General features: G+C 44.8%; 2 protein-coding genes across 4 annotated transcripts; both read right to left on the bottom strand.

The window, feature by feature from the left end:
- Positions 1–4038: 4038 nt before the first annotated feature.
- LOC133902198 (probable thylakoidal processing peptidase 2, chloroplastic) lies at positions 4039–6647 on the bottom strand. The gene is made up of 6 exons (XM_062343795.1): positions 5564–6647; positions 5410–5478; positions 5257–5325; positions 5057–5143; positions 4616–4683; positions 4039–4528 (listed from the first exon to the last, which is right to left on the bottom strand). Exons 1-6 carry the CDS (start codon positions 6329–6331, stop codon positions 4411–4413), a joined length of 1179 nt encoding a protein of 392 aa, XP_062199779.1. The 5' UTR covers positions 6332–6647; the 3' UTR covers positions 4039–4410.
- An 831-nt stretch (positions 6648–7478) lies between these two features.
- LOC133902500 (nuclear pore complex protein NUP58-like) lies at positions 7479–13292 on the bottom strand. 3 transcript variants are annotated; one of them, XM_062344112.1, is made up of 7 exons: positions 12771–13292; positions 12108–12222; positions 10774–11208; positions 10006–10507; positions 9705–9745; positions 9526–9585; positions 7479–7785 (listed from the first exon to the last, which is right to left on the bottom strand). In XM_062344112.1, the coding sequence occupies exons 1-6, from the start codon at positions 13070–13072 to the stop codon at positions 9553–9555; spliced, it is 1428 nt and encodes a 475-aa protein (XP_062200096.1). In that variant the 5' UTR covers positions 13073–13292; the 3' UTR covers positions 7479–7785; positions 9526–9552. The 3 variants fall into 3 exon arrangements, with proteins under 3 accessions (XP_062200096.1, XP_062200095.1, XP_062200094.1); XM_062344111.1 differs by lacking the exon at positions 7479–7785 and adding an exon at positions 8628–8774; XM_062344110.1 differs by lacking the exon at positions 7479–7785 and having other exon boundaries at positions 9341–9585.
- Positions 13293–14149: the final 857 nt, after the last annotated feature.

The raw sequence follows: 14149 nt of genomic DNA, 5'->3' as shown, positions 1-14149 counted from the left end.
ACACCAGTAGAGAGCCCGCCTTCCCCAGATCCAAGTGCAACAGGGTGAGGCTAAAGACGATGTACAACGTCGGTATGCTCATCCGCGCCTTTACTCGGCGTAACGCTCCAGGGAGATCTTGATGTTCATCTCATTCTACTTGGTGGGCCTCATGCCGCCCTTCTTCGAGTTCTTCATCACAGTCATCTCCTTCTATGACATCTATCACCTCCATCTCAACCACAACTCCATTCTCATGCTGAGCATCTTTGCTCATCTATGTGAGAACTTTGTCAGGATCGAGCCATGTCTCGACCTCTTTCGGCTCTTCTACACTTGTTGGTCAGTGACAGGGCCGCCCACTGAAAGCTACGGGTTCCATCTTCGCGACGGCACCACGGGCTCCTACATTGAGGTGAGCCTCAAGCAGGGCCGTCCCGCAGAAATTGGGGGCCCTGTGCTAAACTTCTGAATCAGGCTCTCAATTTAGCCTCCAGATTCAAATTTTCTATCCCTACTTTCATAAGATATGGAATGATCGAAGAAAATGAAAACAACATTCAAATGCACAAATACAAGAAAGAATAGCAGTAACCAGTAATATTAGAAATTTATGAACCAAACCATAGTTAATCCAGACTCGTATAGGCAATGGAAAGCAACGAAACAATCTGATTAGAGTGGCTTTTATTTTTATCTCTGATTAAATATATACTTAAGCAAGTTAATTAGAAATTGGAGACCCCAATTATTTATTTGGGGGCCCTGTGCGAGTGCCCACCCTGCCCTTGCTAGTGGACGGGCCTGGCCTCAAGTTGTTGTGGTCGGGCTAGAGGGAGGATTGGTTCTACCTCATGGCCGACAGTTCCTTGGACAACCTTTGATAACTGGGGGAATTCGCTTGTAACTACCCTGGAGCTAGTGACCCTAGCCCAGCTGGTTGGCTATCTTCGAGAAGTCGGGCTGACGGGGTCGGACATTGTTCAAGACTTCATTAAGCACCGGTTGTGCCCCCTCCTGAGGCGAGCACATCCAGTGTTTCTGTACTCTGGTCCGAGTGATGTCACCCAGGAGAGTGGCACAGGTAACCCCACGCTGCTTCCTTGGTGTCGCCCTTTTGTATGGGTGCAGAGCCTCTCATGTCTCTTCTATTATTCAGATCTCACTGATGATGTTGTCGATTCGCGAATCTGAATCCTAATGTCGGCCTCCCTGAGGAAAGACAGTCCTTAGTTGGTGTGCTCCCGCTGTGCAATATCACCCTATAGGAGAGAGCGCAATAGGAGGGTAAGTTTGGTATTTCCAAAATCCATGCCCTAGGCCTTTTCAGGAGTTAGATTTTCACGATTTGCACCATTGCAGGGCCTCCCTGAGGTCGACATTCTGCACATAATCATTGACGAGGTTCTGGAGGCATCCGATAAGGCGCCCAGCAGAGCATGGCTCCGCCTCCTTCTAATCCATTTGGTCGCACCTCTGAACCATCTGGTCTCGAAGATGGCCAGCTTGCCCCGGGTCGAACACCGATCACGGGTGGAGATTCTATGAGCAGTGATGGTCAGCAGAGAAACGATCAGTCTCACCCTGAGTTAGACAAGAGCAACCAGACTGCTTGCAGTCCATCATCGACCTCGGACAGAGGTCTTGAAAGTGGCGCCAGCCTGCAGGTGAGCGACTAGTCTCACCCTAAGCTAGTTGGGGGTGACCAAACTGCACACCAAGCCTCCAAGCAAGCGGAGAAGATTTTAGCAGAGGATTCAGCTTCTGCAAAGGCACCCAAGCGCGCCCTTGGGACACCGACCGCTCTCGGCTCGATGGTAGACATGACATCCTCCTCGCATAGTCAACTCAATGTCTTAGCGAGATCGAGAGTTGTGCTCACCCCCCCCCCCCAACCACGCGATAAGCCTTCCTGCTAGACGTAGGTACTTCGAGTCATTTCTTGACTCCACAATTTGTTGTCACTACAGGTCTTCTACCATGGTCGTGACCCCTCCCCTGGCGCCTCGGTTGGATATTCTAGCCCTTGAGCCCGCAGTGGCCCCAACGCCAAAAGTACTGGTCATGACCCCCGTGTATGCAAAGCCTATTGTAGGTCCTGCTCCTACCTCCAACCTACTTTCCTTGGTCACCAACCTCCCCGCTTCTATCAGCAAGCTGATCACTAAGAAAGAGGCGATAGACAACAGATGCGCCGATCTAGAGATGCTGGTGGCTGAAGAAAAAGGAGATGAGACACTCGCTTCAGCGAGAGAATGCCACGTTTCAACGGGAGAAGGCCACGCTCATCGTTCGACATTCTAAGCTAACAGAGGATGAGCGGACAACACACGACTTTCTACGAAATTCCTTCATGGCGATGCGGGGGCCTCTGAGGAGAGTCGGGTTGGGCCTGCGCCATCCATGTCTTGGCGGAGAAGTTCACCAAGCTCACGGGCATCCTGGCGACGTGGGCAGCGGAGGACGTGGCAAAGGCGGCAAAATACATGACGTATACATGCTCAAATGCTACCATAGTCGTGACCCCAACTTCAACCTCTAGGACATCTGGGAAGGGGTCGTGATCGTCGGTCCCGAAGCCGAGGCGAAGCTACAGGCGGAGTGTTAGGGGGAGGTGGAGTATGTAGGGTCTCTCTTCCGGGTTGAGACCATCAAAGAGTAATTATCATATTATTTTAGGCTTGTACCATACTTTGAATGAAGTTGTTTCATTTCCTTGATGGACTTGTGTCGTTGTTGTGGTTGTAGAGTCACTAAATTGACCGAACCTCCAACTTGCTCTGAGCCCGTGACCACGACCATCGAGGACACCAATGACTAGCGCAGGTAGGAAGCGGTGGCCGAGTGTGAACTCGGGCTTACGATCGAGCAAGAGAACTTACAGAGCGATCTTCAAGGTGCGCCAGTCTTGTCATAGACTAAGCCATGTGTAGTCTTAGGCTAGCCGAGCAATACCTGACCAACTGACTCCTACATAGCGATCTAGAATTTCTAGCCACTTTTGGGGTATCTAAACAGTTTCAAATGGAAAAGTGTTCAACTGTAAAATTATATATATCGTTGATGGGTATAACTTTCATGTAAAGATCATCTCCATTCGAGATAATATGAAAAAGTTATGATTTTTTCTTTAAATATCGGTTGTGGGCACAAAACTTGTCGGCTATTGGAGTGCCGACATACCTCCACGTGTGTCAAATGAGATGCAAGCACTCCGATTGCTAATAAGTGACTACTCAGCAATTGGTTGCAAAGTAGCACCTATTTTTGTAAATTTCCTGTTTTGATTTTTGTATTTTTTCAATAAAATAATAGTACTTTAAAAAATCACCAATTTCTTCGTGCGCTTCAGCAAATCTACGGCAATGCCAAGGTCCCGAGGCCTGGAATTGTCAAAACAATATCAAAATGGTGGTGGAATTTTTGATAAAAAAATATGTCGTAGAGGATACTATAATCTAGTTCTAAAACAAATTAGCCGAAATTATGATCTATACAGTTAAAAACTAAAAAGATAAATTTTATTGTACAGTCTGAATTTTTTTGAAATTTATGAGAAAAAAATAAATTTTATTGTACATAGTCTGAAATTTATTTGACAGATACATAGTATCATATAGACCACCAATTTTAATCAGAATTTTTCATAATCATTTTTATATTGTTTTGAATCTTGAGAGCAATGGAACACAGTATTTTCTCGTTGGCTTTTCTAATGGACGACAATAACCTATTTTTTACAATTTATTCAAACGGACGTTTAGTTTTACAAAAAATAATATCAAAATATAAAAATATAAAAAGCTCCCTAGAATTGATCCTCAGGCTCTCACGGTTTTTAGAGCTCCGGCCCAACAAGGCAATATCATAATAAGCCGCAACTCGCACAACGCTGCCGGTTAACAAGCATACTGCACTCTCTTTCAAAAAAAAAAAAAGCAAGCATGCTGATTGTACAGATGCGAAAATCACGGGATACAAACAGATCACGTTTCACATGAAATTGGAGCTCCACAACGTTGGATCTGAACTTGCAATCGTCCCAGCAAGCCACAAAGCTGACCATAAGAACCGTAGATTCTTTTTAATTGTTTTATTTATTTACAACATAACATCGAGACGGAAGCTCAACAAAATTTCCAACTCCGCAGAGCAAAATTGCAGAACCCGGATGCTCCTTCAGCAGTTGCTCTGTACAGCCTACATATACGAGTGATCGTTTTGGCTTGCAAGTTGCAAGGCACTACACTTTTCGTGCTTTAAACAAGGGAAAACAAATCGTCAGTCAAAGTGAATTTACAGGCAACACTTACGGAAACAACAGTATGTCAAAAAAAAAGGGAACTGGAGCTCAGCTCATCCATGGAGCTCCACGAAAGGGCATTACAGTACTACACATTGGCAATCCAGCATTGCTGGAGCAACTACGTATCAGGATGGCACAGCGTAGCGCGCTGCATCAGGCTCGTATATTGTATCGGTTATCTTCGATGGTGGCCAATACCGGAGAACAGATCTCCCAACAATGTTCCTTACTGGAAGTGGCCCCCTGCAATGGCGAGACGTTCGAACAAATCAGGCCTATGTTCTATCAAGTGAAAGCTAGAGTAACAGATCATGTTTGGTTGCAACATACCAGTTATGGGAATCAAAACTGTTGTTACGGTTGTCTCCCAGCACAAACACATGACCTTCCGGTACAAGCTGCAGCAATAATCAACAGAAATCGGAAGGGTTAGGACTCTGACACCACATGATGAACCATGAATTCATGATGCTTAATGAAATGCTAATCAGTATGCCTAAGGTAACACAATACTCCATAAAACTATGCTACGAGTAGAGTATTGGACAATTCAACTAATGATCAGTGGGACACTGAAAATGCAGCCGATTGATACCTCTGTACCATGCGCAATCTATACTTTCGAATTTTGCATTTCGATCACTTAGGTTAGCCAAACCAAGTATTTCGATCACAATATGCCTAATCTAGGCACCAAAACAATTAAACAACATATGAAAGCAGAATCACAACAGACACAGTTCCTAGCGGAAGGTAGAGCATAGGACATACCACCGGTCCCAACTCGTAGTTGTGAGGCTCCAACACAAAATCCTCATCCTGTACTACTCCATTTATCAATAGATTTCCATCACACACCTATCAAATAACCAAGAGTATCAATGGTTAACTCAAGCAAAAAAATCAAACCTTTGCAGGATAATAACACCAAGAAATAAACAGAAGGCACTACCATTGGGATAAAAGCTTACTTCGACATAGTCTCCACCTTTGGCCACAACTCTCTTGATGAACACATCACCCGAGCTGTAGCCGTAAGCCTGCATGAAAATAGTGCAACTCAGACATCACATTCACCTGTATTAAGTATGAAACACACAAACTAGAGAGGCCAGAAATCGCACCTGAAGAGCTGGGGGCGCATGGAAGATCACAATGTCCAAGATTTCCGGTTCCCGGAATATGTACGAGACCTGCAGATCACAACGACATCAGCAAACACATAAATGAGACGGCACATCACTAAGATACCAAGCTATTCATCAGACAAAGCTATACCTTCTCGGCGAGAATTCGATCACCAACATCGAAGGTCGGGTACATGGACTTGGACGGGATGGACTTCGGCTCGGCCAGGGACGAGCCGTAGAGGAGTGGCACGGTCACAGCCGCAAACACCGTCTTGGCGTCATCGGAGCAGGAGTTCACCCACCTCGACAACCAGTTGCTCCTGCTCATCGCTGCACTAGCACCGCTGTTCCTCACGATTCCCGCAGAACCTATCAACGCCTTCTTGGAAGGAGCTGAAGGCACCGGCGCGCGGGGAGGGGAAGAGGGCGCCGAAGACGACGAGGTGGCAAGGTCGCTACAGGGGAGCCACTTCGCGGACTGCAGGAACGGGAGGAAGGACGTGGAGTTGAACCCGAGGGAAATCGACGACGAGCCTGCCAGAGTCGACGCCGCCCCGGTGATCCCAGCCTTGGGCCCCGCCCCCTGAACGAGCAGCGAAAGCAAACCCACGGCGAGAGACGGCGGCGGCGACTTGGACAACAAGCACGCCCGCGTGAGCAGCAGCGAGTGGCCTGTGGCGGCGAGGCCCTGGGGGCTCGGGCGGTTGTGGTCGCCGCCGTTATGGCGGTCGTTGCCGTTGCCGCTACGGTGCAGCTCGGGCTGGCGGGTAGAGGTGAAGATGCAGAAGGGACGCCAGGCGCCGTCGTGGAGGAGGCGGTAGCCGCTGGCCGAGGCGGAGGAGCTGCGGAGGCCGAACGACGCGGCGAGGTTCTGCGCCACGTAGCCGGAGTAGGACACCGTGATGCGGATCGCCATGGTGAGCAGGTAGAGGAGCCGTAGGAATGCCGAGAGGAGGTGGATTGGGTTGTCGGGGAAGAAAGCGGAGAGCGGGGCACGGGCGAGTTAGAAGCAGCAGGCCAGTCGGCCGAGGCTCGAGCGGGGCGGGAGGTGCGGGGGCGGCGTGCTGGCTAAGACGCGAGCTCGGGGGTGTAGTAGGGTGGGAGCTTGCGTGGGGGAGGTCGAGGTGGGGTCTCCGGCGAGTAGACCTCGCCGGAGTCGAGGTCAACGTTGGCAGTCAAGGGAGGAGGCGGCGAGGTGAGGGCGAATTTGGGAGACAAAGTGGGAGGGCGACGAGAGAGGTGCGCTTTATAGGCGCGTGGACCCGTGGAGGGTTGGAGGCCCCCTGAATTTTGGAGATTTTTTATGTTTCTTTTCCCTTTAAAATTGGGATACTTTATTAATTGGTTGGGCATTTTGGAGCGGAAAATACACCCATTCGGATTGATTCTGTGAAATGTACCCAATTTGCAATTTCTACCAGTACGATCTTTTTGAAGAATCTATTGCTTCACGTCGCCATTTTCACTACAAATTACTATCCTTGCTCTTTTGGTTTCAGATGCACGCCTCTGATCATTCCCATTTCAAATCACATGTTCGTAAAAAGTAGCATTGCAAATTTAAATGGTAGTGCATCAACGTTCAGTGTTTTAGAATGTTAGCTTCACCCCTCCTAAAAGGCTATGATGGATGTGTTTATACTTCACACGTGTGCATTCTTAAAAAAAAAAGAAATGATCAAGAAGAATGTGTAAGGTCATCTTCAACAGAAATTCTAAAAATCCACATCCTATAATATTATTATAGTATTCTCTAACACTTTTGCAGCATCTTTTATTTTTTTAATCTCCAACAGACATCATATTTCCTACCTTTCATTACTCTACTGCCCCCCAAACCCACGTGCATACTTAATGCACAGTGATGAGACATGCTACAGTAGATAGCAAATTTGCCGGCTCCTCCATCCCGACCGCATTACTGTAGCTACGAAAAAGTACATTTAGAGATTCTATTGAAGAGGGATACGGTGTGGATAGAGAGGTATTTTACTGTAACAAGAAGAAAAAATACATATACTATTTCTATTGGAGTTGACCTAAGAAATACCTTGAAAAATGCAAAACGGAAAAAACAAATATATATTCCATCACAATTTATCCACCAAAAGTGACTGGCGAACGGTCACAGAACATTCGCAGCTGCTGGTCGTTGTAAACAGCACCGCCGCTGCCCTGGAAAAGTGTGAGAGAGAAACAACACCAATCCTCAACCCTCCGAACTCAAACGCAACGAGACGAAATAGACGTCCTCCAGAGTGTCCAGCACCAAGCCATGAAAACGACTCGGTTCATCATCAGCTCTGGGGACGCCGACAACAGTAGTCTGAACGCTACTGAGTTGCTTCGTTGCAGCTTCCATTGTTCCAGCTGTGTCAGACACGTCAAAACTCACTAACGAAATCACACCAGTGATCAGATCCTCGAGTGAGAATTTCAGATGGAACAGTGGCTCAGCAAGTGATTTGAAGATAAAAAAACCAAGTTAAAGATCCGGATCAGGAAACGGAGAGCATTTCATTCACACATGTCCAGAATCATCATGGGGCTATTGTCTACTGGTAACCAAGTCAATACATTTTAAAGATAAACAACTTGCTTCAAAGATTCTTATCAGGAACACAAGGAACTCACTTAAACAAGTAATGTCTCGGAAATTGAGACAGTAAAAATAGTCATATTCAGTAGAATAGCAGAAAAATTGACAGGCAGAAACATTCTGTGTAGTAAAATAAAGCTGGTCAAATACACGTCAGTGCTAGAAAACTCAACGAACTGCGCTGAGCCTCTAAAATTTTTGCACGCAGACAAGTGGGTCCATTGACGTCTACACTGGACTGGACTCCCCGACCCCTAACCACCACCAGCACCAGGCAACAATGACATCAGCAAAATGTCAACCGCTAAGTAATTGGCTCCATATGAAAACAAAAGATTGATTATTTTTTGGGAAATGATGTCTGGGCTGTCGTAAGCACTTACGTTTCAGAGGCAAAGGATACTAATCATATGCAGAGGCAGGGAAAAGGGTAACATTGTGGCCCTCTTGTTGAAGGACAAAAACTAGGAAGGAACCAGGAACCATCACTATCTGATGACGAACAGAAACGTGCTCTAACAGATGAACTACTGTCTAAGTTATGTGTGACAGTATGAGGCAATCTAAATAAAAGAATTGTGAGAACCTGGTACAGGTGGATATCATATTTGATGCAGTAAGAATGTTCCTGGGATGAAATTGCCCAGAACTTACATGGAGGAACTGACCTTCCACATGGCAGGTTCAAATCTAAATTTGTTCAACACTATCTGACAGCATCAAGGTGCAATACGCATTTGGCTGGTGATGCAGACAATAGCTGAAAGCAACAAAGTCTAAAACGTTAGATGCATCTATGGATGATGTTGAAACTAGTTTAGTATCGTGCAAGGTTCCCCACTATTGCAAACTTCAAAACCATGTCACAGTCTAAACAACAAAAAGTCGCACCATTTCTTGGACCAGAACGATGAAATTCAAAGCTGCTGCAATGCATAGCATGACATCTACAGACTCTGGCACATACTTTTTGTACAATCACATGAAAGATTCCATCAGAACTTGATAGTTATTGCATGATGTTTTGCTATAACTATAGTTGATCTTAGATTTTTAGTGTCCAAGTTTTTCAAATTCAGACCAGTCTACTCTAAGGTGAATAAGAATCACGTATATTTTTCATCACTCAACAGTTCAATAAATGAAGAATCCAAAAGTATTTACTTCCTAGGTTACCATAAAATTAAGGTGTGCTTAAAAATCAAGGCATGAGCATAAGAACATCAAATTACTAGAAATCACTGCAAAACTAACTAGTTGTAGGTTTCAGCCTTTTCCTCTATATATAGGAATTTTGAAGTTACCTCAGTATTCTGACAAGACTGCGAAGGGCCACAGGCACTAAGAATTATAACAATTAACAAGTAGTAGTATCCGATAAAATCAATCCGATAGCAAGCAAGCGACAAGATAATTACTCAAAACTCCACTAGAATTGTTGGGAAATTAATTACAAGTTTTGCATAACACAGAGGAAGAGGGAACTGGGTCAAAAGGAGAAAGAAGAGCACCCGCATGTCACACTGATTTGGTTATATCTAGCGTCGTCCCCGTGGCTTGGACCTCCCCTTCTGCACCATGAAAATGGGTAAAACAGTGTAAGGTGAAAAGGGAAGCTTCACAAAGTTGTATTTCTGCTAAGCACAACTAACTGAAAAAATAATACATAAACTGATGGAACTTTACTCACCGATGCACCTCCGAAGCTGGAACCCGAAGCTGTAGCTCCACCTGAAAGTACACAAATGTGTGAAGATGTGCATTTTACCCTCATGTTTAGTCATTTATAGGGAACATTGAGCTAATTCTCAGGGAGGAAAGAGCAATGAGCAACGTACATGACAGCGCATCAATGCTAATACGGACATATGGTTGAGCTATAGCACCGAGGAAGTATGTGAACCTCCAAAGTGCTTCAGGTAAAATACTAAAATAGTATGTAATTTTCTAACATATAGCTGACAGCACGTATAGCGAGAAAGTAAGTGTACCTCCAAATGGTGTAGAAAATAGTGGTGTTCCACCCAATGTAGACGGTGAAGCAAAAGATATATTGCTGGTCCCAAATCCAGATGGAGCTGGTGTTGATCCAAGTGTTGGAGTGGAAGCTGTCCCAAATGGTGTGGTCAACTGAGCCGATCCAGCTGTACCAAAAAGGTTGCCTGATGGAGCTGGAGTAGTTGGAGTTGAAAAGAGGCTAGAAGACGATGGAGCGGAAGCTGGAGTGCCAAAAGCTGAAAAAGCACTTGACGAAGCCGTGCCAGAAGGGAAAGATTGCTGCGGTTGGCTTGTTGCTGGTGCAGCAATTTGTGTTGTAGGCTGTGCAGGAGCAGGCAAATGCAAAGTTGGATGGACCCTTCTGGCAGCCGCTTCTTGTTTAGCTGCTTCTCTTCTGTTTGCCTCTAGAAATGGATCATTCCCAATACCCATACGACGTTGTTCATTGAGATATTCAGTTTTCATTGACCCAACATATTGATGAAGATTTTCCACCTGAAAAAAAAATAGGAATACAAGAAAACCCATTAGTATCAAGGCAATACTAAACCTAGTAAATGATAACTAAATAAATGGCCTCTCATTTTGTCCACACTACACAGCATATTGCTGTTGCTTAAATGTTCGATCAGTTTAGAGCTTTACATTTGACTCATTGAAAGTAGACAACAATTGTTTGATACTGGCACAACATAAAAGTAACTTTCAAAATAAGTAAACCTGAATATTTTTTGTGAACCTTTATTTGAGTAAGCTATTACCTTAGAAGCAACATAGATGAAGTAGTCATGCACATTTGACATAACTTTTGGAAGAGATTCCAAAGAATCTGACGATCTTTTATTATTCTCCATTTGAAACAGCTGCTCTAGCTCACCGATCCACTTGCAGCACTCCGCAAGATAACACTCAAACCTAGTGACAGTTTGCTGCATAAATAGGGAAGGGCGCTTTGGGACCCCACTGTAGAAATCAATGGTCGGTGCCACTGACACTGGCTGATTGGATGGATTTCCAGCAGGGTTCGAAGAACCACCATTTGCAGCTCCAGCACCTGGACGGCTGAATCTTGGCCTCAACATCATATATGACCGAATAGCAAATTCAGTGTTCCACATCATTTCATTGACAACAGTCATTAACTCTTGAATGGAAACCTTCTCCCTCTCCATCACAGTGGTGGTGCCTCCAAGCTCCTGCTAGAGCATACATAAATATTTACTCATGAATCCAAGCTCCTGCTAGAGCGAACACCTACCAGGCTACCACTACGACACTACAACAAAATACAAAAGAAAGATATTCAGCATTGATATATCAATTTCTGGCTATCCAACAAACATTATTTTCCATGTAGAAAAGCATACTGCCATTTTCCGTGAAACATTATTTTCCATATAGCAAAGCATACTGCCATTTTCCATATAGCAAAAGTGCAAAACATACTGTCATTTTCCATTAAATTAGCATGTCAACATTCAAGTTGGTACAAAATTCAAAGTTTTCACTAATCTGATTAGATTTATTACTACACCATATGGACAAAAACTGTCCTTGCCAAATGATGAAGCGTCTCTTGTTACAAGCGGGAGTTCAGTTGCAACATATTGTGTTAATCTGTTCTCATTCAGGACATCACTAAACCATGACACATGACAGCATCTAGACTACTTCTTAGTAGGACCAAGGTTATATCTAATATATTCATATAATATATCAAATAGTAGTTGAAACTAGAAAAGGTTAGCCTAATCAAGAAAAAAATGGGGATGACAGAGATAGAATTCTGCAATTGTTCAAGGTGAGCAGGCACAGTACTTATGGCCTAACATATCAAATACTTAAAAGATATACAAGTGACTCTCAGCTGTTTGCAATGCATATGACAGCATCTACAAGTGACTCTCAGCTCTTTGCAATCCATATGACAGCTTCTGAACATTTTCTGGTCTTTCAGACTGTGTACTGGCAACATCAAGTATCAGGTTATCAGCTAATACTACAATAATGCTTTGTTTGTGGAGCATGACAAAACAATCAATCAGGCACTACATACTAAGAAAAATCTGGAGAGATTGTGATAAAATATCCAAACCTGAGCAATGCGACTCGCATCAAGCTCAAAATTGATATTTGAGATCGAGGAGTCATAAAGGCGACTGCATTGATCCAACCTCTCACTCTCATCTCTATACTCCCGTATCTTGTCCCTGCAAAACCACATTCTTTAGCAAACCTTATATAGAAAATAATTCAAACATCAACTGCTCCAACAAACCCCATGGGCGCCCTAATAGGCTACGAAAATTGGAAAACACAGAAAGTGCACTCTTTTAAGGCTTCATCCATATAAGGCTAAGAACCCTAGGATCAAATGAGACAGAAGCCCACCCCAAATGGCAAATCAGACCAAAAGATATATCCTTCCGCCCAAAACCAAAAGTTCACAACAGTGGACGCTAAAAACAGACAGAGATAGACACCCTCGGTCCCTCAATACTAGTAAAAGAACAATTTTTGCTATGATATCCCCCAAAACTTTTAATTCAAATCACAAGTCCAAAAAAAGCACTCCTTTCACTCGCAAAGACCACGAGAGGCTAAATGAACATTTCACAAGAAAAAATACGAAAAAGGAGGGCTTATTTTTCTAATCAGATGGGGGCAGACCTACTTGTGGGCGCAAATCGACAATGAACGTCCCCGTCTAAACAATGGTACAAGGGAGGGGGAGAAAGACTCAGAAGGAAAACAATACTCGATCTGGAGCAGCGCCTTCTGTGACTCGGCGTGCAGCTCCTCCCACTTGGTGTTGTACCCCGCGGGCTTCCCCTCCATCGTGTACAACATCAGCTGCTGCTTCTGCTGCTGGGGTTGCGGTTGTGCCGCCGGCGCCACCTGCTGCTGTGGCGGCTGCTGCTGCTGTAAGTTGAACTGGAACGGTGAGGGCGACAAGGACGGCGCCTGCGCCGGAGCGGGAGTCTGGAACGGATTCGGCGCCGCCGGGGCCGGCGTCTGGAACGGATTCGACGCCGGCGGCGAGGCGAAGGAGAACGCCATTGCCGCGCGCAACAGAGAGGCCGGCTCCGGCGACGGCGGCGCTGAGGTCCGGGGACGGGACGGGAGCGCGAGGGTGTTCGTGGGCCTGGGGTGGGCCGGGCGAACGGCGGGCTCGGCGAGCTAAGCCCTAAAAAATCGAAAGGAGTCGAGCGAAAAACTGACGCTTTTGCCACTGGTGGTGGTGGAGTCACGAAAGTCGGAACCAAGCTTTTGAAACGGAGTGAGCTGTCCGGCATTCGGAGACGGAGAGGCATATGTGGGGGTTGGGTAGGACCATCAGCGCCACCAGTGTCGGACTCGAGTTCCCGCCAGGCCACCACTTTCAATCTATTAAAGTCTGATTAGTAAAGCACTAATTTTAATAATTATTAGAGTTGATTATTTTTAGTTTTAAAATTTTTAGAGCTAGAGCTATGAACAGTATGATGGCCAATAGTTGAGACATTTTGTTATAATTTTAAACTAAAAATAAATATTAAAATTATTTTATTTTATCTTACAAACTTCAAATATTATATTGGTATCAGAGTTAAACTCTATCAAATAAGATTTAAATTTTGTTCACTCCATGAGAATTGCTATCTCAGTCATCTGAGATTTTGCTTATGTCGCAGTTATATTTTGATAGTAAAAACAAAGCCTGACAACTGTAAAACCCTATTATTTTTAGTCACGAATCTTGTGATCGTAGAACTCACCCCACAATCATGATCATGAGTCATGAGAAGGTTCATGACCATATAAAGCAACATGATTTTATATTTGTAGGCATTAGTTTTTACGGCAAGATCTCAGTCACTTGAAGAGGAGATAAGGAAACACAACCTTAAAAGCCTTGCGATAAATTGACGGCAAACCTTTGGAGGGTGGCTAAAGAATGACAACATATGCTAACAACATATAGCCCAGAGCAAAACTCGATCCTGGAGGCCACTCAAGTAATATGCTCCCTAAAGAGTGAAGACTGCATCAGTAAACAAGATGAAAATAATAGGCAAAATTCTTACACCCAACCATACCCCCCAGGTTTAGAACTCAAGAACTTCCATATAAGCATGTGAATATGATACGGATGAG

The sequence above is a fragment of the Phragmites australis genome, chromosome 20 (assembly GCF_958298935.1).
Source record: "Phragmites australis chromosome 20, lpPhrAust1.1, whole genome shotgun sequence".
NCBI lineage: Eukaryota > Viridiplantae > Streptophyta > Magnoliopsida > Poales > Poaceae > Phragmites > Phragmites australis.
The sequence above is the reverse complement of the archived record's forward strand: the minus strand, read 5'-3'. Positions and strand labels throughout refer to the sequence as shown.

Bases quoted from the DNA above. Each gene is read 5' to 3' on its own strand.
- LOC133902198 (XM_062343795.1), bottom strand. From the start codon at position 6,331: ATGGCGATCCGCATCACGGTGTCCTACTCCGGCTACGTGGCGCAGAAC. The intron at 5,326-5,409 runs GTGCGATTTCTG...ATTTTCATGCAG, and splicing joins ATGCGCCCCCAGCTCTTCAG to GCTTACGGCTACAGCTCGGG. The intron at 4,684-5,056 runs GTATGTCCTATG...TTATTGCTGCAG, and splicing joins ACTACGAGTTGGGACCGGTG to CTTGTACCGGAAGGTCATGT.
- LOC133902500 (XM_062344112.1), bottom strand. From the start codon at position 13,072: ATGGCGTTCTCCTTCGCCTCGCCGCCGGCGTCGAATCCGTTCCAGACG. The intron at 11,209-12,107 runs GTTTGGATATTT...ATGCTCTAGCAG, and splicing joins ATGCGAGTCGCATTGCTCAG to GAGCTTGGAGGCACCACCAC. The intron at 10,508-10,773 runs GTAATAGCTTAC...TTTTTTTTTCAG, and splicing joins TCATCTATGTTGCTTCTAAG to GTGGAAAATCTTCATCAATA.